Consider the following 24,887-nt stretch of genomic DNA (forward strand, 5'->3'; position numbering starts at 1 on the left):
TTCTTGAGTTGATCTTAGGTTAAACTGATCTTAAGTTTTCCTCAAGCCCTATTTAAATTCCTTTTACTTCTTTCTTGAATTTTTTGTTGTAAAATTGATAAGACAGCAGTTTTTTTATTATTATTTTCCTTTGATATTTTGCGCGGGAAATTGGCGCACAGCGGGCTCGAACTGATCCATTTGCGCGTGCTTAACGTTTGACCGCTATACCGAGTTCTCCAGGTGGGCCATTTTCATGAGGCAATCCCTTATAAGCTATTCTTAGATCACTCCCGTTTTCGAGTAGCTCAAGGGGATCTAGAAAGAGGCAATTGTGGCGCTAGTTGTTCACATGGACAAACAATTCAAAGAACAAACAATACATACGTGTTACTGCCTGAATATTGCAAGGAAAGCAAATTCCTTGATGGAAGTCAGATTCCGATTTTAAAACCCACGCCTATTTGGAAGGCAGCTTGTTAATAGCGATGGAAGGGAAATTAATTGTTCTGCCAACCTTTTCGCTGGAGGGTGTCCAACGAATTTTTCATCATAACCTAACACTGTAGCTTGAGTTTCCTCAGTAGAAATTGGACCTCCGAGGGTCAGCTTATCTGTAGAAGGACAACTCAACGATAATTGCATACACGGTCCCATGTCTATTTAGCGATAAGAAAAAATAAACATAGTATAAACAAGCTATTTGATAATGTCTTAAACGATAACTTAATGGACACGAGAAAAGTTTAAGACATAACTTGTACCACCCTCGGTGTAGTGAAAATCAACACAAACAAAACCATATGACCAAAACCTAAAACTTTTACCAAACCTTAGTTGGCACAAATCAAGTCGAAAAAAAGTCTCCAAACGGTTGTCTTCGCGACTCTAAGTGTGCTACTAAAAAGAACACGAAGTATCGGATCAAAAGACCAGAATTGTACCCGGACATTACAACTGAGTGTTTCCACTTCCAAGCGTCACTTCACTTTAGTTTAAGCTTACCAGATATCCTCATCAACTGTGTTTTTCTGACTGAGAGACGATTTTCCCATCTGAAGCAATCTCTCCTCAGTAGTCGGTAAAATGCGACAGTTTACCACCGACAACATGTTCTCTCCACAGCTAAAGCGGTAAAATGTAACTCGACTTGTTGCAAATTTGAACTGGAGAATTTTTGAGAAGGCGATATTCTACTTTAACCGAAAAAGAACTCTGTTGTTGAGTACTTGTTTATGTCCACACTTAAGTAAATCAAAAAGCTTTGCCTTTCCTGAATCAAACGAGTAGTTATCGAAAGTTCACCTCTAGGATATATTTCAATGCAACCGCAGTTGTATGGATCATCTTGTGGACTCTAAAAAAGCCGCCCAAGGGTGCTGCTCTTCTAAAGCATGAAAAAATCCTAAGGAGTGAGTTCTTGCCGTCAATTATTTTTTGACTTTGAGAGTCAGCCGGGAAGGAGTTTGGTTTTTTTCCATACTAGATATAAAATTTATAGGTTTGGTACCTGTTACTCAGTCTCTGACAGATGCTAATATCTTTTGTTTTGCATATATCGCGCCTCAACTTTACTTTCACTATCGTAATGAATCCAATTAAAAACCAATTTGACGATAATTTGTTCTATGCCTTTTTCCTTCCGATATGTGAAGAATCATATCAGTATGCAGGTCTCCTCGTAATCCTATGAAGCTTACTTAACGGTCTCCTGATAAGAAGGAAAGGGTTTGGTTAAAAAAAAAATCTACATTACCTACTTCTTTTCGTGTTGTATGCGGTTGTCACTACAATGCGCTTGCAATCTTTATTGTGTTCTAGTGTTGTGATCTCTGGTACATTATTCTAGCTTTTTCTGTCAAAAATAGTGAAACCCACCCGAGATTACCTGTAAACACTGTGACAAATTTCGCTTCAGTGGTCACAACTATGGTAGAAAGAATCGTCAAAACATGAAAATTGGTTGTTTAGTCTGCAATTGTTTGCACGTAATGAGCCATGTGAAGAATCTATTAATGTTCCTTAAGCGACTTTGTCTGGCTAAAGTTGAACAAACAGTTACATCTCTAACTAAATTTCTTTCCAGCATTTTTTTAATGTAGTTAAACGAACCTAAACGGAAAGGTTTAAGGTAGGATTTCAATAATTTCAAGCTCATAGCAGTAAAGCTGCTGTCCTGGGACCTGTTGCTATAACTTTGGTAAAATTATATCAGGCATCAAACAAGGAAAAGATGTCTAAGAGGTTAAAATGATAGAAGCAAAAACGGATTTATGTATTCAGTGTACTGGATGCCAAAAAAAATTGATTGAACACTCGCAATTACACGGTAGTCACAATGAGGAAAACTGCGCGTGAAAAATTTATTGGAGTTTTATTTGTTCACTTATTAGCGTGACCACCATCCTTCCAGTTAGAAGAAGACTTTCGTAAGTATACCCGCCGTTTGAGAAACAAACACTGGTGGTTGTATTGTATTTTGTGACGCTGTCATAAACTACTATTCTTCCGTGAAAAACTAATTGCCACGTGCGATGAGATGATAAAAGATTAAATCATGGCAAGAATTCCCTCTTAGTGAAGTAATCTCGGTTTAACCACTAAGACCGTCGACAGATCTCTTGTGTTTTGACTTATTATTCTTAAACAGGATCTAGAGGGGCCTTATTTGTTTACAAGTTTACTTTTCCCCGATATGGCGGCCTCTCGGGGATTATGGCTTTGTCTACTAGGGGTGTTATTATATAGTTTTTCCTCTGGCGTTTCTTCAAAAGGAGTCAAAAGTAAACGAAGCCCGCGAAAGAATTCTGTTCGTTACACTGTCCACGAAAAGCCGCCAGAGCTGGTTGTAAATGCTGACCCGGAAGGAGTAAAAGTTCAAGCCAAGCCTTCTAAACTTCAAGTTATTGCTTACCCTCATCTACAAGGATTTCATCCATACGAGCATACGGCAGTATTAGGCCCACATAGTCCACCGGTGAATATTGGACCAAATGCACCTCCGGTTCACATTGGACCTCATGTACCCGCTGTTCATCTCAGTCCCAGGGTTCCAAGTCTTCACTACGGAACAAACGCTCCTCTCCTTCACGTCAGGCCACATGTCCCTTTTGTTCATATGACACCCCCAGTCCGCGGAATAAACGCTCTTACCGGTCCTCCAGTGCACGTTATGTCGCCATCTACAGTATATCATCAACCACCGATTGTTTTCCATCAGCCACACTTTCAATATCCTGGATATGGTGGTTTTGGTGGATTTTCAGGCTATGGAGGCTTTGGGTATGGCGGTTTTGGTGGTGGGCCTGGTTTCTATGGACGCTCCACTATACCTGAAAATGATGACGAGGACGACGACGATAATAACGATGTTGATAACGATAACGATGACAAAGACTCTATGAATGACGATGCCGAAGCTCATGAACATCACAAGCATAAGGGAAAGTCTAAACGTGAAGTTGTTTCACAGAAAGTCAAGCGCCAGTGGTTCGGGTGGCATCCATTTCCACATACAGTTAATGTAGGACCCCACACTCCACCCATTCACGTTGGACCTCATTATCCCCCAGTTCATATCGGGCCTCACGTACCTGCAGTTCATATAGGACCACATGTTCCAGTCATAAACGTCCCATCCCATGTCCCAGCGATTCATGTACGTCCTCATGTTCCTGCAGTGCATCTAGGACCACCTGTTCCTATCATCAACGCTGGAAACCACTTCCCAGCTGTGCATGTCACTTCTCCACCTACCATCTACCACCGTCCTCCGATTGTCATTCACCAACCTCATATTGTCCATCCTTATGGCGGATGGAAGAAACGCTCAAAGATTGCCCAAGTTGTTAAATCTAAAAAGGGGATATCTCTAGAGAATGTTAAAGTAAAAGGGCAAAGAAGCGGTGATGAAGACGAAAAAGAGAAAGAAGAAAAGCCACAGGAAACCCCCGCCACTGAGAAATACGGTGTTGAACCAGAAGAAAATAGTGGACAACCAACACATGAAGACGAAGATAAGAAAGTCAACGCAAGGTCTACCCATGACAGAACAAGGCGACAGATGTTCTCTAATGCCAACTCCGGACCTAATGGCGACTCGGTGATATTTGTTCATCCAAATGAACATAATGCAGCAAGCCCTGCAGGATTGGGTGACTTGGCTGGTGGTCATGGCAACCCTTTGGAAGGCGGTAACCCTGCAGAAGGGTTTGGGGATCTTTCTCCAAAGGCCTTTGGAGATGGATTCAACCCTAGTTCGTTAGCAGAAGGTGGACAAGGAGGAGAATTAGGTGCTGGTGGTGATAGCCTTGCTGGACTCGCGGGAGCAAGCCTCGGTGGAGCGGCAGGCCTGGGGGGAAATGAAGGTCCCCCACTTGGGGCTAATAGCTTTTCTGACGCTGGAGGGCTGGGAGGTCTAGGTGCACAGGGAGGTCTTGGCGGACAGGAAGGTCTTGGAGGACAGGGTGCTCCAGAAGGGCTTCCTGGTGGTCTTGCAGGTCTAGGTGGGGCCATGGGATCGCCAATGGGTGGGGGTCTTGGCGGAGAAGAAGCTAGGTCGGCGGTTCCTCGCTCTAGTATCCCGGGAAGACTAAGAAAGATAACTAGAGGGTACCTCACACGAAACCCTCTCGACAATGGAGCAAATGCTGCCATTGTCAAGAAAACGTATATTCCACGACCAGGACAATAATAATTCGACGCTGAACTAAACAGGTGGGTGAAAAATGTTGACTTCAAGCAAGTTCTTGTATAGCATAGATGTTAAAAAACGGTATGTAATGTTAACGTAGAGGCGTGAGCAATGAGGAAGGTTGCTAATGTGGCAATAAAGGCTACGATCCTTTTTTAATGCACCGTGGAAACTATTCAGCTTTCACTTCAAGTATGATATTAGGTTAATGGGTGGTAAAACATTCTCGTGTATTCTATTTTCTGTTGGAATTTTAGCTCATTTGTATCTAAAATACTTCCTTACTAGTACTGCTGGTGTCAGCAGAAGCAATCTAAAGATTGTTAGAATTCGCTTCTTTATAGTTGAAGAGTAAAATATAAATTAAATTAAAAAGAAAAAATTTCGCGCGACTTAATTCTAAAGACAAAACCAAACCCATTGACGCATGCATTAAGACCTGTTGCACAAATACCGCTCATGTACTGCAATGGCAGCCCTTTTCTTCTTCAAGTTCAACAAATTATCAAACGCTTTGCTGTACACGCAAGCATTTAATAAATTTTGTTAAAGGAATTGAAGTGTGGTGAAGAGAGAAAGACAATTTTTTTGAAGGTTGCGAGGATTCCGTCGATATGAATATGATCTGCAAAGCCACGCCAGGAGATTATTTCACTTCAAACGAACTTGGGTATTTTGAGCTCCTTAGTTATCCATTAAGAGTATTGTTCGCAATATAAAAGAAATGATGGGCCACCATAAGAGTTGGTGCTCGATAGTGTTTCGAGTACAGTAGCTCCATGATCAATTGATTTTGTGTTCATTTTTTTGTTCATCTCTAATTCGCCAGCTCCTTAGAGCAGGATTCGTTAATTTTGCCAGGAAGCCATAACGGGATTTAAGTTATTTAATCAGGTTGCACGACCTCTTTAATTATAGGTAAAAAAATCTTTTTCAGGAAAATATTTTTTCTGAGAACTATTTTTACTACTTCTCAGTTGTGGCTTTAAATTAGCGACCAATAACGTAATTCTGTTTGTGTTTACAGAAATGGCACCCCGGAAGTGCAAGCACTGGTGACCATATTTTAAGATGCTCTACGATCAAAGGAATGATTTTAAGCGATTCCAAAAGACTCGATAAGGAATTTCCTTTCAAATCCTAGTGGAATTGACATGATGACAACTTGAATACAAAAAAGCGTCCTTGTTTGATATGTTCAGTATGTAGGTAGCATGCCAGGTTATGTCCATAAGTATGGGCGGACTACATATGTTGGTTACTTTTCCAATGATTTCTATCCTCGAAAGAAGTTATTCATTTTGTTTTAAGCAATTGTGAAAATAAAATTTAAGATTTGTTGAGATAATTGCTTCCATCTGCCTTTCTCACAAGCTCGAATTTATACTTTGAGTTCCAAAGTTGATCGACTCTCCCCTATAATGTGGTTAAAAACAGTATCAAGATGACTAGTAGTGTATAAAAAGAAAAAGCAGGGACTGGATGCGCGGCGGCAAACTGCTATGAAACAAATTTCAAATTCTTGGATTTAAAATACAAGGAAATTGTGTCCATGAGAAATTGGCCGTCAGGTCTTGAGAATAGTAAGGTTGTTGATATGGTGGTTTTAGAAAAATAAAAAATGTATATAAATAAGGAGAATGAATTAGAGAAAGTATTTTGGATCTAGTGTTAATTAATGATAAGATAATTTGGTTTGATCAACTGGCTTGATTATGAGAATTTACCCCCGCAGAAAGATTATACAGCTGACATTTCGACAAAATGTTTAGCGTAGCTCTTCGTCAGAGCGAATTTAGAAACTTAACCCCGCAATTGATGATAGACCTGCCTTGAATTAGTCTTTCACTTTTGTTCACTTACGCTACTGCCTACCATTTTCTTTCTACGTTGTATTTCTGTGATTACACCGACTAACTGTGCAGTGTTCTCGTTCTTGCAAATTTTTAGCAAGGCAGCTGCCGGTTATGGAGAGCGAGATAATAAATCAATTGTGCAAGACTACTTTGGGGCTTCATTTACGCTTTTCGCGTTATTTTGGTTTCCTTCTCTTTAGGTTGTTACATCTATAATAGTCTTTTCTTTAAAGAGCTACCTTCCCCTAGTTAGATGCGGTGTTCATCCAGTGCAACGTCTATCCATGCTTACGGCTGTTATCAACTGGGCATGGGCGAATTTGAAAAAAACAAGGGTGGATGTCGTAATACCCCCTGCACGTTTTTTTTTTTTTTCTTACCATCATTACTATTTTTCGGTTGACAGTCTGTCATTTGTTTGATGATTACTTCTTTTATTTTGTTAAATTTTGTTTTTCATGATACCAACATCTCGGGAAAAGATAGATTGAGGCAGCGTTAGCATGTTTCTGTACATTTTAATTATAGTTTGGCCCATCTTCATTTAATTGTCATTTTTTTCCGTATATCATGTTTGTTTGCGTTTTCTTTCATGTTAAACACTTGGGCATTTTGTAGCATGGCTGGTAAAAGACTGTACAGCCAGCCAAAACAAGCAAACTGAAGCATGTTTACATTTGAGGTGCTGCTGGCTAAAAAACACAGGAAACCAACGATAACGTGTTTGAGAGTGAGAAAGTAAAGTAGAGAACATTATCAAAATGATTACCAAAGTTTCTAGGCTACGTAACCTCACTTTTCAAGCTACAATGTCCTCTTGTCTCTCTTGTGTTACTAAACCGATTTAAAAGTCTTATCGGCTCAGCCGTTCGAAGATTTTAAATCCTGTATAATATGCTAATTTGTGCAGTGTGGATGCCTCGCCGTCTTTCCGCTCCCAGTCAATTGTAAACTTACATAGAAATAAAGTTCAAAATTACCTGATTAAAACAGGTTAACAAAGAAACAAAGAGTTCGGTTCCCCAATTTAGGCTGTTTTCGATTCTCTGTACTAACTCTGGCGTTTTTTGTAGCCAAAATTTAATATCCGTTTTAGTTCGTTTTCTTTCCTGATTGAAACTATTTGTCTCAAGTTCACTCCTACCTTCATAAGCGACCCGCGTTTCGATTTTATAAGCTTATGAGAATAACGATCGCCGTCTAAATAAATTGGCGTTTACAACAATGATGACTGAAAAAGTGATCTTTTAAGAATTAAGCCACTTGTTGCAATTTGGGCTAAAGGCCATTTATTATTTACCACTGACATGATCTCACCTTAAGATATCCGGCGAAATTTTGGAATTAGAACTTTCTTGGTTTCGCAGTTGATATTACCGAGAATAATAGATATGTTATCTTTCTTGAAGCAAGTAAATTAACAGAAATTGTCTTGCTGGTGTACAAGTATGAAATGGTTTTGCTCTGCCGACGGATTTCGCGCGACATTATGTCTTATTCTTTTTTTGGCTTATAATGGGAGCGTTAAACCAAGACCATTACCTGAAGGTGGCGGAACAGTGACTCAAACTGGTGAACCGTCACATTTTCAAGTTGATGACAAAGCCGCTGAAATCGAAGTCAATGCCAACCCAGCTGGAGTAAAAGTCAACGCTAAGCCGGCCTCTCTTCAAGTGGTAGCAAAGCCGGGTGCCCCAGCTGTACCAATATTTCATCCAGCGATACATCTTGCCCAACACTATGCACCTCCACCAGTTATCCATCACCATGCGGCCATGTTTTATCATGACGGATTTCACTTTCCCTTCGGTCACGACTGGTTTTATAATGGGATAAAACGACACAAGTTTCCCAGACCACGGAAAGATCAAATTCAACTTCGAACGCACAAGTCTGATATTCCTCGCTCAAAACATCACAAGAAGGCATCCGAATCTCATAAGAGACAGTTTATCTCAGCAGTTCCGCAGTTTGCGCAACCATCATCCCTTGCTCCCGTAGGAGGCCTCGGCGCGCCCAGAGCTTACGGCTATGGAGCCTTACCTCAGTACGGTTCTCTTGTCAGTGCACCACTCGGAGTTTACGGTTTACGTCAAAATCCTCAAACAGGATTATTTGCATCATCACCACAGCTCACTCCTCAGCAAGGTCTACAAGAGTCGGGGATGTCTAGAAGTCTTTTGCCCTCGGCAGGTACTTCAAGAGGCACAGATACAACTGATATACTGCAGAGATATCAGAGGCTTTACGGCGAACTGAATGCCCTCGCCAACATGTATAACTCGCTTGTAAGGCAAAGAAGTTTGCATTCCCTACAAGACATTGGATATGGTGGGGTAATGAGCGCTGGCGGCGCCCTCCGCATGAATACTGATGGCACTGACCCTCAACTCGGACAATTAGGTTTGGGAGCTCCGCCGTTTGGTGGCGCAGTGATGGGTTACACAAGAACTTACATACCCTCCCCATTGGCTAAGCTGTATGGCACTCAGGCGTCACTTCCCCAAACCAATAGATTTCTCGGTGTACCTGGTATGTTTGCTAAGATATAAGCCGTTACCGAATTATTGTTGCTGCTTGAAGCATCGTATTTGATTTGTGGATGTAAATAATAACTTTGATGTAGCTAAGTCAATATTTGCAATGGAAAAAATGGTTTAAAGATAACAAACAGAGATGTGAATAGGGTGAAGAGTACTTCTACCTCTTTTTATTTCTTTCCAAAAAAATAATCCTGCACGTAAATGTTTATACTTCATTGTTATCACTGATGCGTTAAAGAAATGTGGAATATTGTTTTTGAGAGCCATACTATAATTTCAACCGTTTTGATGTTTTTTTTTCTGTTTTTTTGCTTTTGTCGTTTGTTTCAGTCGTTTTTGTTTTAATTTAGTCTATTTTAAATAGTCATTATGATCAGGGCTAGGTGTGTGAAAGCCATCATTTAGTAATCAAACACAGGGGCTTGTTTAGGACCCGTTTCTAAAATCAGGCCCAAATTTAATTCCTCGGCACGTAAATTTGCATGAATAACATTTTGCTCCTTTACTTTTCTTCAGGGGCGTCGTTAGTTGGGCAACAACCTATGGCCCGATATTTCGACCTTTCTTCTCTAGTACAGGGCTCACCTGCAGTGGTGAGCAGATCCAAGGTTCCTAAAGCCCCGGGTAAGGAAGACAAGAAGCATGATCATCAGGATGACACAAATAAAAAAGCAAAAGTGAAGCGACAAGCGTTAGTTGAACCGATTCTAACTACTGACGATCCCGACGGCATGGACAATTTATTCCAAGGTGACTATGACCAAGACTACAAGCGGCAGATGATATTAACGCCTGCTCTGCAGACTCTACAGCAACTACAGCCACTGCAATCATCATATACTCAGCAGGCCTTGCAACCACAATCATTACAACTACGTCAACTACAGCTTCAGCCGCAGATGCTACCTGAGCAACCGTTAACCCGTCAGTCGCTTGCTTTGCAGGATACTAGCATGCAACCAACGGGTATGCAGCAGCCGGTTGGAATACCAGGGGCTCAACAGCTTGGTCTCCTTCCCCTGACCTCAACACCACTGCGCTACATGACGCCATCTTTGGTGACACCACTTGAATCAATGGGTTCCTCCAGCATTGTTGGAAGATCGCCATCAGCTTTAGCAGCTTTATCGCAACCTTTCGCCTCTCAAAGTTTAATGTCACCGTTAATTACGGGTGCGTTCACCCGTCCTCGAACTGATTACGGCTCTTTGCAAGGTCTTACATCAAGTGATCTCCTTCAAGACCGATCACAATTTCGCCGTCCCTTGAGACTTGGTTTCCCAAGCTATCCGCGACGTTTTTTCCACAGACCTCAATACCGAAGGAGACTACACAACTTTAGAGAAGAAGACGCCCTAGATGGAATACAACCAGAAGTGTTAGGCCGCGAGAGAATCTCGCAAGAAGGATCTTATTCCACTGAAGAAGTCCCTAGTTCTCAAGGAGAGACGCTCATAAACTCGTCCGTGGGGTTCGGACCAATCACGGTGGAGGCTAAAACAGCAGAAGGTGCACGTAGAGCGGCGATGGCTGGAGAAGATAAGAGACATCGCATCAACAGACCAGTTGAAAGAAAGCCGAAGGACTAGAAGGACGATCAGTAAGACTTTTTAAAGAAAGCGCGCCAGGGTTCTTCAGATGTGCCTGTTAAAAGTCAGAATAGAAGTCGACACAATCAAATCAAAATTGCGACAATGGAAAACGTCTCAAAATCATTTCCAATCAGTGGGGTAATTAAACAAGGGAAATTCATTCATTTTCAACGAAATAGGATCTGTTTCGCATAGCGCAGAGTAATTTGTGAGAACGCGTGGTAAAGCCGTGCTGTTAGGATGCAGTTACAGCTACTGATCCTTAACAGGTGTAGAATGCATGAGTGCATTTAGAACAAATTCCAATCATCTTGGTCCGCCTGGTTAAAAGGTAGATGATGCCAACCATCTGATAACACGCTAGACACCCGACACCTTCTTTTGCTCTGTGAACATTAAACAGCTAAATGGCGATTTTTTTTCCGGAGGAAAAGCGTTACTCACTCAACCCCCAACGAACCTTTACAAATTTAATGTAATACGAGGGGTCTCATGTTTATCTTGACCTTACTAATGCTATACCTAAATCCATAACACATTTCTGTTTGTTTATTTTTTCGTTTTCTTGCTGTCCTGGACGTTGTTACCCGTCTGTTCCCAGTTTTTTCACCCAAATTAATCAGTACTACGATTTTGCCTGATAGACGCACTTCATATAGGCTTTAGCTTGCTATTAAAGTGGACATAATTTACCGCAGAAGTCAATGAGATCGAAAAACGATGCAAATATTGTCATGAAATGTTATACTTGACGAGCTGTATCGTTTTATTGTTTGTACAGTAGTGTAAACTAACTCGTAATTTGCATCGGCCATAAACGTAGATTGAATAATGGATGACTGGTTGTGTGTCTGTGTGGTTACACATGTAAGAGTTGTCTTCTTATCCGTGAACTTGATATTAATCCCACTTAGATCTGTTACTAAATTATTACTCATCACAAAGAAAGACTTCAATGATTACCTATGCCTTACTCAACTGAAATGGCACAAATCATTCAACATGTAGAAGGAATAGATTTGGGAGTATATCTTTTCGAGGAGTGAAGTTTTTGGTTATGGCTACTAGGTAAGAAAATTTCTATGTTTAAAGTTAACAAACTGCCCTGTCTATTACAGACTGAAATAGCTAGCATAGCAAATATCGGTAATATCTCTTGAATTTAATCGAGTTAACCTTCTTAGAATAGCTTTTCGGCGAGAGATTATGATAATATATATTTTCTGATTCGCTTGTAACGTATCCTTCAGTTGATTTGAAACCACCTCTGTCTTACAACAGCGCAATCACTGTAGGTTTTACTGAATGATACGTGGTACATACAGGACTGAGAAATGCATCTCTCGCTACACGAAGATCCAACATGCATGAGTGAGACATATAGATCTATTCTAATGGCTTTCGTGTTTAGGGTAAAAAAATTTATGTCTATTATATCTGGAGTGACATATTTGCATGTTTTTTACCTCCAAACAAAACCTCCTGTTTTAATCCGTTTCAAAAGATCTTACTATTATTGTAATTAAACAATTAATCAAATGCGGCGGTCTCTAGAGAAGCCCACATAAAAGGTGCTAATCCCAAAGCTATCAATGACAATGAATTGGTTATAAATTGTTTAATTAAAAGAGTTCAAAGTTAGCCTAGCAACTAGCCTCTCGCACTTCGTTTACTATTCTAACATTTAAACCAACCGCCCGAGAATCTCACATATCTAATACGCTGGGATATTCTACGCTGAGATCTGGCACTAAAACCGGGCAGGATGAATCTCTGACTGAGAGTAAGTTCACTACATTGTTTTTGGATGTGTTTTGGCCAACAGCTTAGAAAAACAATTAAAACCGTTTACCTACAAGAACTTAAGTTCATTTTGACTATACTTCCGTCATAAATGAAACCCTAAGATACAAGAGAATTAAATTGGTGTTGCAAGTCTCCAATAGTCAACGTTTTCTTAACATTATTATTTTGCGTGCGTGCAAATGATTTTGCATACCTGGAATAAGCATTTTGTTTACACATGTGGTTCGAGAAATGTGTTTAACAAACAAAGGTAAAGTTCCTCGGCGTGTTTCGTTAAAACTAATAACAAACTTGATCAAACTTGTCCGGAACGGGCTAAAAATAAACCTGTGAACATCTTGAAATCATCATACCCTCCCTGATTAACAGTTTACTTATTATTTTGTTTGACCGTTCCATTTCATCGCCAAGTGATGTTAAAATACAATTCACTGACAGGTGATAAAAGGAGGCCGACATGCCACGAGCACACTCAATAGTGGATAGTCGCTCCAACAACCAAGCGCCGAGTTTACGATCGGCCTGTTCTAGTGCCTCGAGTACAATAAAGCAAGTAGATTCTACCCTTGCCCTTTTGCGGTCAGATGAAAGGGTCGACGAGGAAGATGAAACGAAGTCTTTCACTAGCTCTCACTGGGATACAGACCTCGAGGACGATGATATCGCTGATAGCGAGGGTGATGAAGCTACTTCCGACAAGGAAACGTACCTCAAATTGTGTGACTCGTTGGGAGTCATCCCCGTGTCTCGATTTGGGAACGAGATTGGTCATGAGGAGATCAAGATTAACCATCGCTTTTTGAAAGAAATGGGGACAAAAGCCATAGCCTCCATCCTCTTGGGGAACAAAACAACCTCCAAGCTACACGTTGCGTTTAACGAGCTAAATATCAAAGGAGGAATTTACATGGGAAAACTTCTGTCAAAAAACAGAGCCCTTACTGAGTTGAACTTGGCCAACAACAATATCAAGCGAGAAGGAATTGTCGCCATAGCAGAAGCTCTGCCGAGTAACACGGTTATTAGAAAATTAGATTTGTCTGGAAACGTTCTTGGGGAAAAAGAAGCTGTATTATTGGCCGAGGGAATAGAAAACAATAGCTCTTTACAAAGTTTGAACCTGAGCTACAACAAGTTTTCTGAAGAATCGGGTGTTTCTTTTGGAACTGCACTTACTTACAACAATGCTCTCCTCGAGCTAAACTTAAGCTGGAACCATATTCGAAGAAGAGGTGCTGAGGCTATTTCGAAGAGCCTGAGGTATAATGATTCACTGGAAAATCTTGATCTCTCTTGGAATGGATTTGATGACACTGGCACTGCAGAGCTTGGGGAGTCTCTAAAACGAAACTCAGCACTCAGAGAACTCAACCTAAGCAACAATCGAATCTCGGACGAAGGAATCAAAAACATTGCGAAAGGTCTCGAGGGAAGTGAGAAGCTGGAAGTGCTAATACTCAATCATAATTTGATCTTCAATGCTTGCCAGGGCGTTAATAAGCTATTGGAAATGCTGCATAAGAATGGGGCCCCTGCGATGAAAATCCTGGCGATTTTAGACATAAAGCTCGATCAAGATTGTGAAACTCTGCTTGCAAAAGTTTTAGAAAATCGATCAGGGCTGACTGTACATCATGGCTGTAAAAAATCTGACTGTTTCGTGTCCAAGAAGAAAGAGACTAATCCATTTGACTTCCTGAAGATATATTTGGACAAAAACAAGATTCATGCGTCAGATTTGTTTAAACGCTTGGATCCCGACTGTCAATTTCGTGACAGCCTGTCTCGAGTGGAGTTCATCGATGGAATGAAGCGTTTAAGGGTAATGAGCGACTTCTACCTTGATAAACTTATGGAAATTCTTGACGAGGATGGAGATGGGGAGATCGATTATAGTGAATTTGTTAAAATGTCTTAATTTGTGCTATTCATGGTGAGAACTATATCAAGTCGCTAGGCTAGGCGGGTCCTTAAGTGTATAATGTAATGTCTTTCACTTCCCACCTAGACGCTTGCATCGCAAATTCCTAAGTTTCCAATTAGTAATGATTTAATCATTTAAACACTCAGTGATGTGTATAGACACATTTTGTAATAAACCGTGTATAGCAACAATAAAACGTGTTAATCTTGATAAGTGCAAACGCCTGTTACACTTAGTCTTTATATGAATATTTTTAACACAGGAATACAACATCTATATATAAGGATAAAAGTTCCTAAAGATAATTTAAACTACCTTTCCATTTATGGCGTCTTGAACACTTATAGATTTTTTTTTCTCATCAGTGTCTTTTAAAGCAATGAGTTGTGTTCTTCGCTCCATTAGGAGCTGAACAAACTGGCTGGGAATGGTAATAATTCCGTTATTGTTTCGTAGCTCTACCCACAATAGATTGGGAAAGTATTTTGGGTCTTTTAACAAGGTGAGAAGCTTAAGCACAAGTTTCATATCAATTTGATTGCCGCGTAAGCCTAAAAAGAAGTAAAAATCAAAAATAATTAATAGAGAACTTAAGATTCCAAGATGACTACTAAATTGTCCAAAATTGAAACAGTTGGGCAGTTGAATATTGGCTTCACTATGTAGAAAAAACACAATAGCTGCCGTCGATTAAGCACGGGTCTTTCCAGAAGAGCAGCGTGGTGGCAGAGCTGACAGAAACAGAATTCAAGAAAACTTTTCAGAAAAAATATGAGAACAAACAATCCACAAGTGAAGCCAGGATCGAGAATCGATTTCTGGTCTAAGAGGTGGGAGGCGACTGTCTTCGCCACTGCGTTATCGCAGCGCTCTGGATGACTGTTTTCTTTTTTTTTATATATATTTTTTTTGATAAGGAAAGAGCAATATCATCTTTTTTTAAAAAAGCTCGATAAAGCTTTCCTCTCTCTTAGTTGTAGTCAGTGTCTTTTTAGAATGTCAAGTTCTCCAAATGTCCAAATATCGTAATACGAGTTTAACCTCAGAGGCGGGCTTTTAATAGGGTGGAAGGCAGGAAAGGGATTTGAGGGGAGGGGGAAGGGGGGTTGGAGTTACGCAATGACCCTTGTGTATTTATTCAGTTTTCATCTTTGTGAATTTTAGCAGTCTGAGCTCAAAGGTTACGACTGTTTTAATTAGTATCGTCTCAACCTGCAGTCTTATTTTCGGTCAATAATTTCCGTCAAAGTTTAAGCCCCCTGAACATTTTTTGGTTTAGATTTGATTGTACTTGCTTGTGTCGTGTTTCTTACTGTCGATGTTTGCCAAGGAATTCGTTTACTTACCCATAAAATAAAGAGATTTCAGTGTCATAGTGACATCAAGCAGCTTCAAAGCATAAACATTGTTTAACGAGCAAAACACCAGCTCTATCTTCTTAACATTGGGACATCTGAACAAAAGTGCCGTGAGCTTCTTCATGTTTTTCGTCTTTGACAAGTCCAGGCCATATATGCTGATGGCTGACAGATTGGATTTCGACAATGTCACTTTGTTGGCTTTTTCAAGGTCATCCACGATGTCACTCGCTGGGTCGAAGTCAAAGTGTTTAAGAAGCAGTTTGCATATGTGGCAGATTTGGCGCCCATTTCTATCGAGAAGTGCCTCCTGAAGTCTAAGAAAGGTTTAGGGGCTAAGCGTTTTTTTTTTTTTTAAGTTATTCTTAATTGGGTAGAACGTATCATTTCACAAAAAAATAAATTTTATGAATAAAATGAGCCTAAAATTCTGAAAACGACCCTTCCGCGCAAACAAAAAAACTTGTGGATGGGGACCAATTGACGTGGAAACCCACACGTTATTGAATACCTGACTCTAAGACAGTAATTCATTGTTTCCGATGTAAAGTTTCCCCAAACTCATTTCTTGGAAGGGGCTCGAGATCTTTCTTTATAGTTGTGAAGTGTGAAAGTTAGTATTTTCAGTGGAACTGAACTCATTGTCAAATGGAGATGAGTCAAGACCTTACGTAAAGGTGGCAATGTTTTTCTATTTGTTTTCGACAGATTTTTGGTGGAGTTTGCTTCCAGTGCAAAGTTTAGCTCATCCAGAATGCTCCTTTCAAAAATTAAAAACCTTCAGACATTAAATTCAGTGAGGTAAGGCAATGCAAGAGACATTTGTGATGAACGAAGTTATCGGGCACAGGTGATAATGAAGGCTGACACTGAACGATAAAATGCTGGTCATTTGGTGATGGATGATAGCGATATTGTTAACGGTCTTAAGCTGCACATGCAAACACAGCAGAACTTTGACAGAGATATATCAAGAGGATTTCAAATAAGATTGACACCTTGGGTGCTAACGGGAGTTTGAAACTTTAAGCTTACCTTTGTAAATATCGATGTGCATCCCGATCAACAAGGAATTCATTAGCGCTAAGGAGATCCGGCATAGCCAGATTACTGAGCCTTTTAGTCCTTGAATTTACCCCGAGATTCTTTGAAATCTAGACGCAGGAGAAAATTCAAACTTTTTGCCAAGGAAGCACTTACCATGTGGATAATAAAGCAAGAGAGTAACAGGTGGAGAGACTGGATCTCCCATAAGAACTCTTTTCGCTTGACTATCGTAAAAGCAAAACTGAAATAATCACAACTGCCATCGACAACGGAGGAGGGAGTCATTAGCAGCCTATCACTGACTCAAAGTAATAGTAAAATGCGAGTGACCAAGTCGTGATTGGTTTATTTCTTTAATCTGATTGGCCGAGAAAGTGGCGCGATGTTGTAAAGAGTAGTGAGATCCAGTCGTTTAGCTTAATTCTCTACTTAGCAAAGACATTAGCCAGTAGGATTTTGTCAATTGTTTTGCTTTTAAAAAAGATCAAGGCTTTTCCTAAACGAATTAATTTGGCCTTCTGCAGAAGTCACAGATGCAATCTTACCTAGGTCTCTTGGCTACGCTTTTACATTATCGACAAAATATGTTGTTTATACCATCGCAATCACCAATGCCAGACAACGTAATTGTGATTTTGAAGCGCACTGCTGTTCATGTTAACTATTAAAGGAATAATTATTGCCCTACAATGTCAAATTTATTTGCTCTCAGAGGTGGCGAAGGAAAAGAACTGGTTGATATGATAAAAAGTAACCATTCAACAGGTCATAACTGAGTGTTTTAACTTGTGTTTACGCGACAGCTAAGCAGCATGCGGTTACTGTTTATTCGCGATTAACAAATCTAAGCTTACCTCTTTAAATACATTTATTGCTTCTCCAAATATTCCCTTTTGAGAGAGTCGAGCAATCTGTCTTACGTAGAGAGCGCGCAACTGGTAAGGCTGGAGTTTATCACGAACTGAGTCCGATGAGCAGCAAGACATTGTTAAAATGTTTATATCTCGTCTTCCATTTCTACTGAAAATCGTTTTTCTGGAGCCGCGCGAGACGAGAAAACGTCACAAAGTTCGAATAAGCGCGCGTGGACTTGGTGAGGTTTATGCGCGCGCGAAAGTATTGGCGAGTTTTCTCATGAAATGTAATAAGCTGACAGCCAATCAGGGTCCAGCAAAATCCCAAAAAAATCGCACATAATAGTACATTAGTAAAATGACATGTTTTTATCCTCCACTTGGTGGAGGAAGGGGGGTTAATACACACTATCTAGTAAGTGCGAGTTGAGGAGAAGGCCAGCGCGCGCGGCACATTGTGCAAAACTCTAACAGTAAATCGTGCCTCTGTCTGAAACTGATGAATATACACGATGAACGGTCGATTGGTCACCAAAAAAATTCTCTTTGGCAGCAGATAGAACATCTCAGGCTCAAATTAAATCACTAGAGCTGATCACGTTCTGAAACTTAAATCTATAGAAATCAACTGTTTCAAATGGTACGTACCATACCAGAAAAAGTTTATGTTTATCATATTCGAAAAGCACGGTGTTTGTCGGAGAGATTTTGAGGTTCTCAAAGTTGAATTATAATTCCACTTCTAACCATCTGTGAATGTAAAGGAGTATTATGTTCTAACAAGAGTTATCTAAGCTCTCCCCAGTCCTGCTCCAACTCATCCGTTTGAAATATAATGGCGCGGGATGGTGTCAATGGATCACATGAAATTTCCGGAAGAGTTTCTGTACTCTGTGCAGAATTCGTGCATATCGCAGAGTTCAGAACTGGTTGGGAGAAAGTTGGAAAAGAATGGCGAGCTTTCAAACTGGTATCAGGAGAAGAAGAAACCTCGTCATCTTCTGTAAAGGAAATGAATAATAAAGAAATGGATAAGAATGATTTTTAAAATCATAGTATACTATGAATAATGGTTTGTTCACTTTCAGCAAATAAAAGTTGACTTGCCTTGAATGGTTGTCTCTCTTAAAGATCTGAATTCTGCCACAGTTTGACGTTTTCGTAATTGCTTAGGTTGTTTTCTTTTTTCTTGAATTCTCGCCGGATTTTCATTAGGATCTAGTTCCTCTATCTGAAAGCAGGAGAGCGATCGAGCTGAAAATCATAACTACTCAAGAGATTATACACATAATCTCTTCGACCGCTAAATGTACTACTGAAAATAACTCATACAGTTTGTGCCCCTATTTAAAGGTTAATGCTAATAAACATGATAATATAAATTTGGACTAAATTTTTTTTTTTAAATCAGGCTAAGCAGGTTATCCATTCATTCACCAAGATGTGTCACAAATGTTACAAACATTTATTTACTTAACATTCAAGAGGTCGTGATGGTCATGAATACCTGTGTTGGTTTGTGCAGGTTGATGAAGAACTGCACTTCTCCAGCTCCGTGAACTGACACCTTTCCGATAGAATCAGGAAGCTTTGTGGGATCACTGAGCCTAAATTTCAAATAGAAATCGACAAACGTCGTTTTTCCCGTGAACATGACAATTCGCTCTTCGGTATGGTCGGCGGCATCCCTGTCAGGTGCAAAGCTCCCTCGCACAAGGAATCGAATCTTACCAAGGGGTAGGGTCAGCGGCTGCGAGCAGACCTCAGAAATGAAGCATTTGTCGGGATTTCTCGGTTGAGAATTGTCAAAGAGAGCCACTCTCAAGACAAACTGTTTCCCAGGCTCTGCAATCTCGGTCATAAGGCCTCGAAGAGAAGTGGTGACGAAGTTGTTGTTGTCATTGTCGGAATAATGGAGTTCTCTTGAAATGCAGCCTGCTATTTGTTCAACGTAGCGTGGGTTGTTGTTGGATATTCGTCGCACAAGCTTATAAAGTCCTCCTCTTGTGATTAGAAATGAAGCAATCTTGAAACCGTTTGCAGCAGTTTCAATCTTAAGAGTAAAATTTGAAATGAATAAAACTACCTCTACGCGTAAAAGCATCAAAAATAATGATGAGAAAAGAAACCGTTATTATGTCGTTACAAGTCTTAAATATAATGAAGCACGATATGGTCCTCTAACCTTTCTAAGGGCGAGATACAATTAACATAAATGTAGATGAAACTGAATTTTGGACCAATCACTCTATGAATTCCCTATTTATGTCTCTAGTTAAATGCAGGTAAGGATAGGCGTGCACTTCGATATTGTCTCTTCAAACAAAACCTCTGGCAACGCTGAGCTTGAATTTGTGAAATATCTTAAATGATAATGAAAGCTTTTGGGTCTCGTGAATCATCTCCTCAGCTCTTATATCAGTTACGTCAGAGATATGCCTCACGAAAATCGAGTTTGAAGATATACTTCTCTTCTGAAGCTCTGTATCAGATATGCTAGTTTGCAAACATCCAGGGGGCTTACATAAACTGTCACTTAATGTAACTAGCAATAAAACTGATTAGTTCCACTAAAACTAAGACTATCTCAGCAGAGCTGTTTTACGTTGCAATGACCAAAAGTAATACGATGCGCTCAGACCAAAAAAACACTTATTTGATTTCTTGAACTACAAGAGAGTTTAAAAGAGGGGAATCTAACCTCGGGTGTGCTGTAATGATGTTTCCATAAAACCCTATCCTCATCCAAAACTTTGCTCTGCAAAACAGCTATCCTCGCGTTCTCCCTGGAAAAGAAATCTTCAAAACCATCTCCCAACAAGGGTAGGGTAAGTTGAATAGGCTTTGTGAAACGAAACTTTGACGGGCGAACGAGAACAACTGGGCTGGAAGTAATATCCACTAAGTTACTTTCGTCGTGGTCCCCTGGATCACACTTCTGAGGTATAATCCACGTGCTGTGTGACTTAGATGAAGTTGGGACAGGTTTTGGTAGATTGTACAACTCATCTGTGCAAATTGTTTCTAATGTGACAGGTTTCTTTCGGGACACACAACCAGCGGGGAACTTGATTTGAATTCCTGGGTATTCCTTTAGTTCTACTTCGCAGTCAGTGTATGGATCCAGATTTTTCGTTGTCTGGGGATGCTGAGTCATTTTGATCGTATACAGTCCGCTTTTCCTGCATATGATTCTTGCTTCAGTTCTCTCTGCATTTACACGAAAGCAAAACGAGTCAAGAGGTTTCCATTTGAGATGCTTTATACCATGTCTCACCCAAACATTACTGCAATAAAGGCAAACCAGTTGACCACAAGATTTTGGAGCCACACAGTTCGGCAGTCTTAATACAAGCTCAGCAGAAGGTTCGAACACAAACTCCTTTGGATAAATTTGAATTATGTCCGATACTCTCCGTTCGTTTTCCTCCAAAAATGGCTCATATTGAAGTTTGTTGATAATTCTAAACTTAACACTTGTTGACTTTGAACTATCTACTGAAATGATAGAAGTCTTGAGTTTTACACCAAGTAATTCGTGTAATGCTTCTACAAATCCATTCTTTCCAATTGCTACTCGGATCCAGTCACTAGAAACGGTGCTGAAAATGAAAGTGTCAATAACTAAATCATTATCAATACAGTATCACGAACGAGAGACTTTGTTCATCACGCTGCCTTCCCCTTCACTGAGACAAAGCGATGTATTTCACTCAATTATAACAGTGCAAGAAAAGTTACCCACATAGTGAAAAATCGTTATTCTAACAAGAGTGTGAGGAAATACATGATAAAAACATTCTCGTTGATGCGGCTTGTAATTTTAAAAAAGTTGTTCCTGTTTGAATTTCTATGAGCTTTTGAATGAAGAGCAGCAACCCTTAGTTCTGCCCATAAACACTTCTCATTTTCTTTAATATATTCATTATTTAGTCGTAACAATTTTTCGTTGGACGTGATCAACTTTTTCGAACAAAAACTCATATGATAATAAGAAGTCAAGTAATGTCGCCAGAAGCGCGATTTATATTTATTCAAATTTCTGTTTATTGCATTTTGCACCTGCTAAGTCTCCCTGAATATCTCTTTATTTTAGGATGTTTTCCTCTATAAAATCGAACACCACTCCGCCAAAAATAAATGCACTGACACAAAACTGGATCATTTATAACGCATTGGTGAAAAATTATTTCCAAATTCGTACTAATTAAACTTTTCGTCGCCAGTGAAACGAAGACGGTGCCTCACTTCGTTTACCGGAACTAGTTTTTGAACCTCCTTTTCCATATTGCTGCATTGATATCAGTTTTCATACGTAAAATTAAAGTCTTCTGTATGATGAAGGGGGAGAAGTTTTAGTTACATACATGTTACTTAAGTTGAATCAGTTCTGAAATCGAAAGCTAACGTATTTTATCGGAAATAGTGTGGAATGATAAAGGAAACTCATAGGCAACTGACATTTCGCTTTTCACGAGATCGATCAGTTTCACTTGCTGAAAAATAAAGTACACTTCGTATATGAATCTTGCCGATGTAAGTTAGATTTGAGAATGGTGTAAATTTTGTGGCTGGACAAAAGACAACTTAATGTTGTCTTCATTCGAAATGTATGCAGCATATTTAGTCCTGATAGCTAGGAAAACGTATGGAATTAAGTCCTCGCAAAACAGGTTGCGGACCGACTTCCACGAAAAGCTTGGTGATGATTTTTAATAACGACTGAATGGGTCTTCAAATGATTCGAAAAAACGTCCTGATTTATACGCAATAACTTTCACTATATGGAAAGGTACAAATAATCATCAAAGTATTTACAAAACTTCACGCCTTGATAACGAATTCAGTTGTTCACAGCCGTAAATCTATGATGACCAAAATAAACACACAAGTTCCGTTGTACCGAATTTTTTTTTGAAAACGAATTCGAGAATTTACTCGAGGAAAAAAGGAAGGATGATATTTTCGGTGAAATACAAGAACCGAGTAATGTTCTCAACTCAAGCAATTCAAACAAAACCATGGTACCTGAATGTTGGCTTCATGGCGCCGTCTTCTTCATCCAATATCAATTTACTTATGGATTGTTTTGACTTGTTCTTCCACTCCATAACAACCACATCAATCAAGGTGTTGTTTGCAAAAGATGTTTCGCTTCTCGATGCGTTAATTGCGTGCAATTAGAAGAAAAAGTGATTCATCAAATGTCAACTTTAAAAAATGGAAATCGAACTTTGGTTTCTGCTTCCGCTGGGAATTAGACTTATTGTGGGGGTAGGATTAGCAAAAGTACTTCGTTCATATGGAAAAGTTATTGCTTTCATTGTTTACAAAAAGGTGCCTTTAATACACAAAGATTGCCTTTTTTCTTTTGAACTTTGCTGGCCTGTCGATAACCAAACTACCATATTTGCTGAATTGTGGGTCTCCATCATTGATAGGAAATGGAAAGGACCAAGACAACAATTACTTTTTTTCTAACAACCATTCAAAATGTTATTAAGATCTTTACGGAGAAACTTCATCGGCATCTTCAAACACTTGCCATTTCACATGTGCTTGTCACTTTTGAATAGCTACAATGAAAAAAGTATTGTTCACTTTGTTCGCTTTGCTAATGCCTTGCTCAAACATTTTGAATACTTGAAAGCAAATAAGGAACGCTGCTTGTTTACAAATGCTTGAAAAATGAAATTAAAAGTAAGTAAAACTAATAGCTAAGCTTTCTCCCACGAATATGTACGTTACTTTTATGCAAGAAAACGAATCGGAGGGTAGACAATTCTTTAAGAGTGGCTATAGAGAAAATCAAGCATTACTAGTGAGATAGTGGTCACTGTGTCTCAGTGCTCCCTCTGGCCTCGATTTCCATGCCAAGTCCTGGAAAGATGGGCGCGGTAAACTTTCGAAAATTCTAAGCTGCGATGCATATGAAACAGCCTCAAAAATAATTAAAATTTACATCTGACACTTGTTTGACAAATGAATTGAATTCATTGAAGTCTCTCCATGACTTGTGATACGATAAAATATCATCTGGAAAAAAATCTTCAACCTCATCGAAAAAAAGTTGTCTCTCAGCTCCATGGGAAGTAATGTTTTGTTTATCAATCAGTCAAATAGAATGGGAAAAAAGCAGTTAGAAGTCAGGATAACGGCGAAAATGATTCAGTTCAATTGTTCACATACGAGCTTTTCTTATTCGAAATACTCAGTCAAAGTGAAGTCCTTTTCAGTTGATAAACGTGACACGAGATCTGAATATTTTAGAGGATGCGAACTAATTTTTTCAAAGTTACTTTCTCTCTGTGATGATAAACCTCAGGTACTCTTAATTACATCCGCCGGTCAGAAAATGCTGATAGTATCCACTAAAATATTCATGACACGTTTCAATATGATTTTTTACACTATCAAATAAACTGTAACATGTCGCAAAACAGACGGAAATATATAATAACGAAGCTATCAATTTTGCTTCTGCACTGAAGGTAGTACTTCACATGGTCTATGTAGATGGCAAACACGTGAAAATTGAACGTTAATTCTAATTCGATCAAAGTGTCAATTTTTAAAATTATTTTTCTTTAAATCTGCTTTTAATTCTCTGTTTAATTTGTAGGATAAATGTAACGAAATTAAGGTGTAATAATAATTTTAAACACATACGAACTTCAAATTATAGGTGCACTTGAACACAAACGCATAAACTAGAAAAAATATGAAAACTTAGAGAGGGACACAAGTGAATCAATTTCAGAATAACCTACAATTACGCCGGCGCAAAAGACCAGTAAATAGCAAAAGCATTTACAGCTAGCATCAATTTACGGCTTCGTTTTCATTCATTTGGGTTGAACTGTTTCGAGAATATTTAATCACAAAACAATTATACCAACTGGTATGCGGATCGGAAGACAGATACCAACCAAGGCTCGCTGAGACTAAACCTCTTTAAATTACAGCGGGAGGTTATATTTAGCTATTATTTATTGTCTTTTCTCTAACACCCCCTCCCCCGTCCCCCCCCCCAAAAAAAAACCCCTCAGAACAAATAATAACTAGCCATTAGTTCGTGGCTTGCAAAAATTTTGTTATCATAAGCTGGTGAAAACATACTCATGAGTTGTTCGAAAAACCTGGGACAGAATTCAAATTGATTGGTGTCTGATGGCGAATCTACGAGACATATCAGCCACCGAGGTAGAAGTGAATAATTCAATATGCTAAACGAT

The 24,887-nt window shown here is 39.4% G+C and overlaps 5 protein-coding genes across 10 annotated transcripts; 3 read left to right on the forward strand and 2 right to left on the reverse strand.

The window, feature by feature from the left end:
• Positions 1 to 2,486: 2,486 nt before the first annotated feature.
• LOC113672986 (uncharacterized) lies at positions 2,487 to 6,015 on the forward strand. The gene is made up of 2 exons (XM_027189332.2): positions 2,487 to 4,695; positions 5,700 to 6,015. Exon 1 carries the CDS (start codon positions 2,675 to 2,677, stop codon positions 4,670 to 4,672), a length of 1,998 nt encoding a protein of 665 aa, XP_027045133.2. The 5' UTR covers positions 2,487 to 2,674; the 3' UTR covers positions 4,673 to 4,695; positions 5,700 to 6,015.
• A 1,837-nt stretch (positions 6,016 to 7,852) lies between these two features.
• LOC113672965 (uncharacterized) lies at positions 7,853 to 11,499 on the forward strand. The gene is made up of 2 exons (XM_027189310.2): positions 7,853 to 9,060; positions 9,588 to 11,499. Exons 1-2 carry the CDS (start codon positions 7,977 to 7,979, stop codon positions 10,658 to 10,660), a joined length of 2,157 nt encoding a protein of 718 aa, XP_027045111.2. The 5' UTR covers positions 7,853 to 7,976; the 3' UTR covers positions 10,661 to 11,499.
• LOC113672967 (uncharacterized) lies at positions 11,489 to 16,830 on the forward strand. Of its 6 annotated transcripts, none has more exons than XM_089196507.1 (4): positions 11,595 to 11,731; positions 12,908 to 14,291; positions 14,850 to 14,895; positions 16,460 to 16,830. In XM_089196507.1, exons 2-3 carry the CDS (start codon positions 12,927 to 12,929, stop codon positions 14,862 to 14,864), a joined length of 1,380 nt encoding a protein of 459 aa, XP_089052633.1. In that variant the 5' UTR covers positions 11,595 to 11,731; positions 12,908 to 12,926; the 3' UTR covers positions 14,865 to 14,895; positions 16,460 to 16,830. The 6 variants fall into 6 exon arrangements, with proteins under 6 accessions (XP_089052631.1, XP_089052630.1, XP_089052633.1 ...); XM_089196506.1 differs by having other exon boundaries at positions 11,647 to 12,446; XM_089196505.1 differs by lacking the exons at positions 14,850 to 14,895; positions 16,460 to 16,830 and having other exon boundaries at positions 11,489 to 11,731; positions 12,881 to 14,603.
• Positions 14,594 to 17,784, reverse strand: LOC113672969 (leucine-rich repeat-containing protein 75A). The gene is made up of 4 exons (XM_027189315.2): positions 17,653 to 17,784; positions 16,787 to 16,905; positions 15,740 to 16,068; positions 14,594 to 14,944 (listed from the first exon to the last, which is right to left on the reverse strand). Exons 1-4 carry the CDS (start codon positions 17,782 to 17,784, stop codon positions 14,700 to 14,702), a joined length of 825 nt encoding a protein of 274 aa, XP_027045116.2. The 3' UTR covers positions 14,594 to 14,699.
• Positions 17,649 to 23,200, reverse strand: LOC113672966 (uncharacterized). The gene is made up of 5 exons (XM_027189311.2): positions 22,681 to 23,200; positions 20,354 to 21,254; positions 19,160 to 19,705; positions 18,760 to 18,883; positions 17,649 to 18,653 (listed from the first exon to the last, which is right to left on the reverse strand). Exons 1-5 carry the CDS (start codon positions 22,761 to 22,763, stop codon positions 18,439 to 18,441), a joined length of 1,869 nt encoding a protein of 622 aa, XP_027045112.2. The 5' UTR covers positions 22,764 to 23,200; the 3' UTR covers positions 17,649 to 18,438.
• Between the last annotated feature and the right edge of the window lie 1,687 nt (positions 23,201 to 24,887).

The sequence above is a fragment of the Pocillopora damicornis genome, chromosome 2 (genome assembly GCF_964200805.1).
Source record: "Pocillopora damicornis chromosome 2, jaPocDami1.2, whole genome shotgun sequence".
NCBI classification, from domain to species: domain Eukaryota; kingdom Metazoa; phylum Cnidaria; class Anthozoa; order Scleractinia; family Pocilloporidae; genus Pocillopora; species Pocillopora damicornis.

Coding starts and splice junctions, on each gene's coding strand:
- LOC113672986 (XM_027189332.2), top strand. CDS start 2,675: ATGGCGGCCTCTCGGGGATTATGGCTTTGTCTACTAGGGGTGTTATTA.
- LOC113672965 (XM_027189310.2), top strand. CDS start 7,977: ATGAAATGGTTTTGCTCTGCCGACGGATTTCGCGCGACATTATGTCTT. Junction 9,061..9,587: donor TAGATTTCTCGGTGTACCTG/GTATGTTTGCTA, acceptor ACTTTTCTTCAG/GGGCGTCGTTAGTTGGGCAA.
- LOC113672967 (XM_089196505.1), top strand. CDS start 12,927: ATGCCACGAGCACACTCAATAGTGGATAGTCGCTCCAACAACCAAGCG.
- LOC113672969 (XM_027189315.2), bottom strand. CDS start 17,784: ATGTCTTGCTGCTCATCGGACTCAGTTCGTGATAAACTCCAGCCTTAC. Junction 16,906..17,652: donor CAATAAATGTATTTAAAGAG/GTAAGCTTAGAT, acceptor TCCTGCGTCTAG/ATTTCAAAGAATCTCGGGGT. Junction 14,945..15,739: donor GAAATCTCTTTATTTTATGG/GTAAGTAAACGA, acceptor ACTTCTTTTTAG/GCTTACGCGGCAATCAAATT.
- LOC113672966 (XM_027189311.2), bottom strand. CDS start 22,763: ATGGAGTGGAAGAACAAGTCAAAACAATCCATAAGTAAATTGATATTG. Junction 21,255..22,680: donor GCCATGAAGCCAACATTCAG/GTACCATGGTTT, acceptor TTTCATTTTCAG/CACCGTTTCTAGTGACTGGA. Junction 19,706..20,353: donor ATCATTACAGCACACCCGAG/GTTAGATTCCCC, acceptor TTTACTCTTAAG/ATTGAAACTGCTGCAAACGG.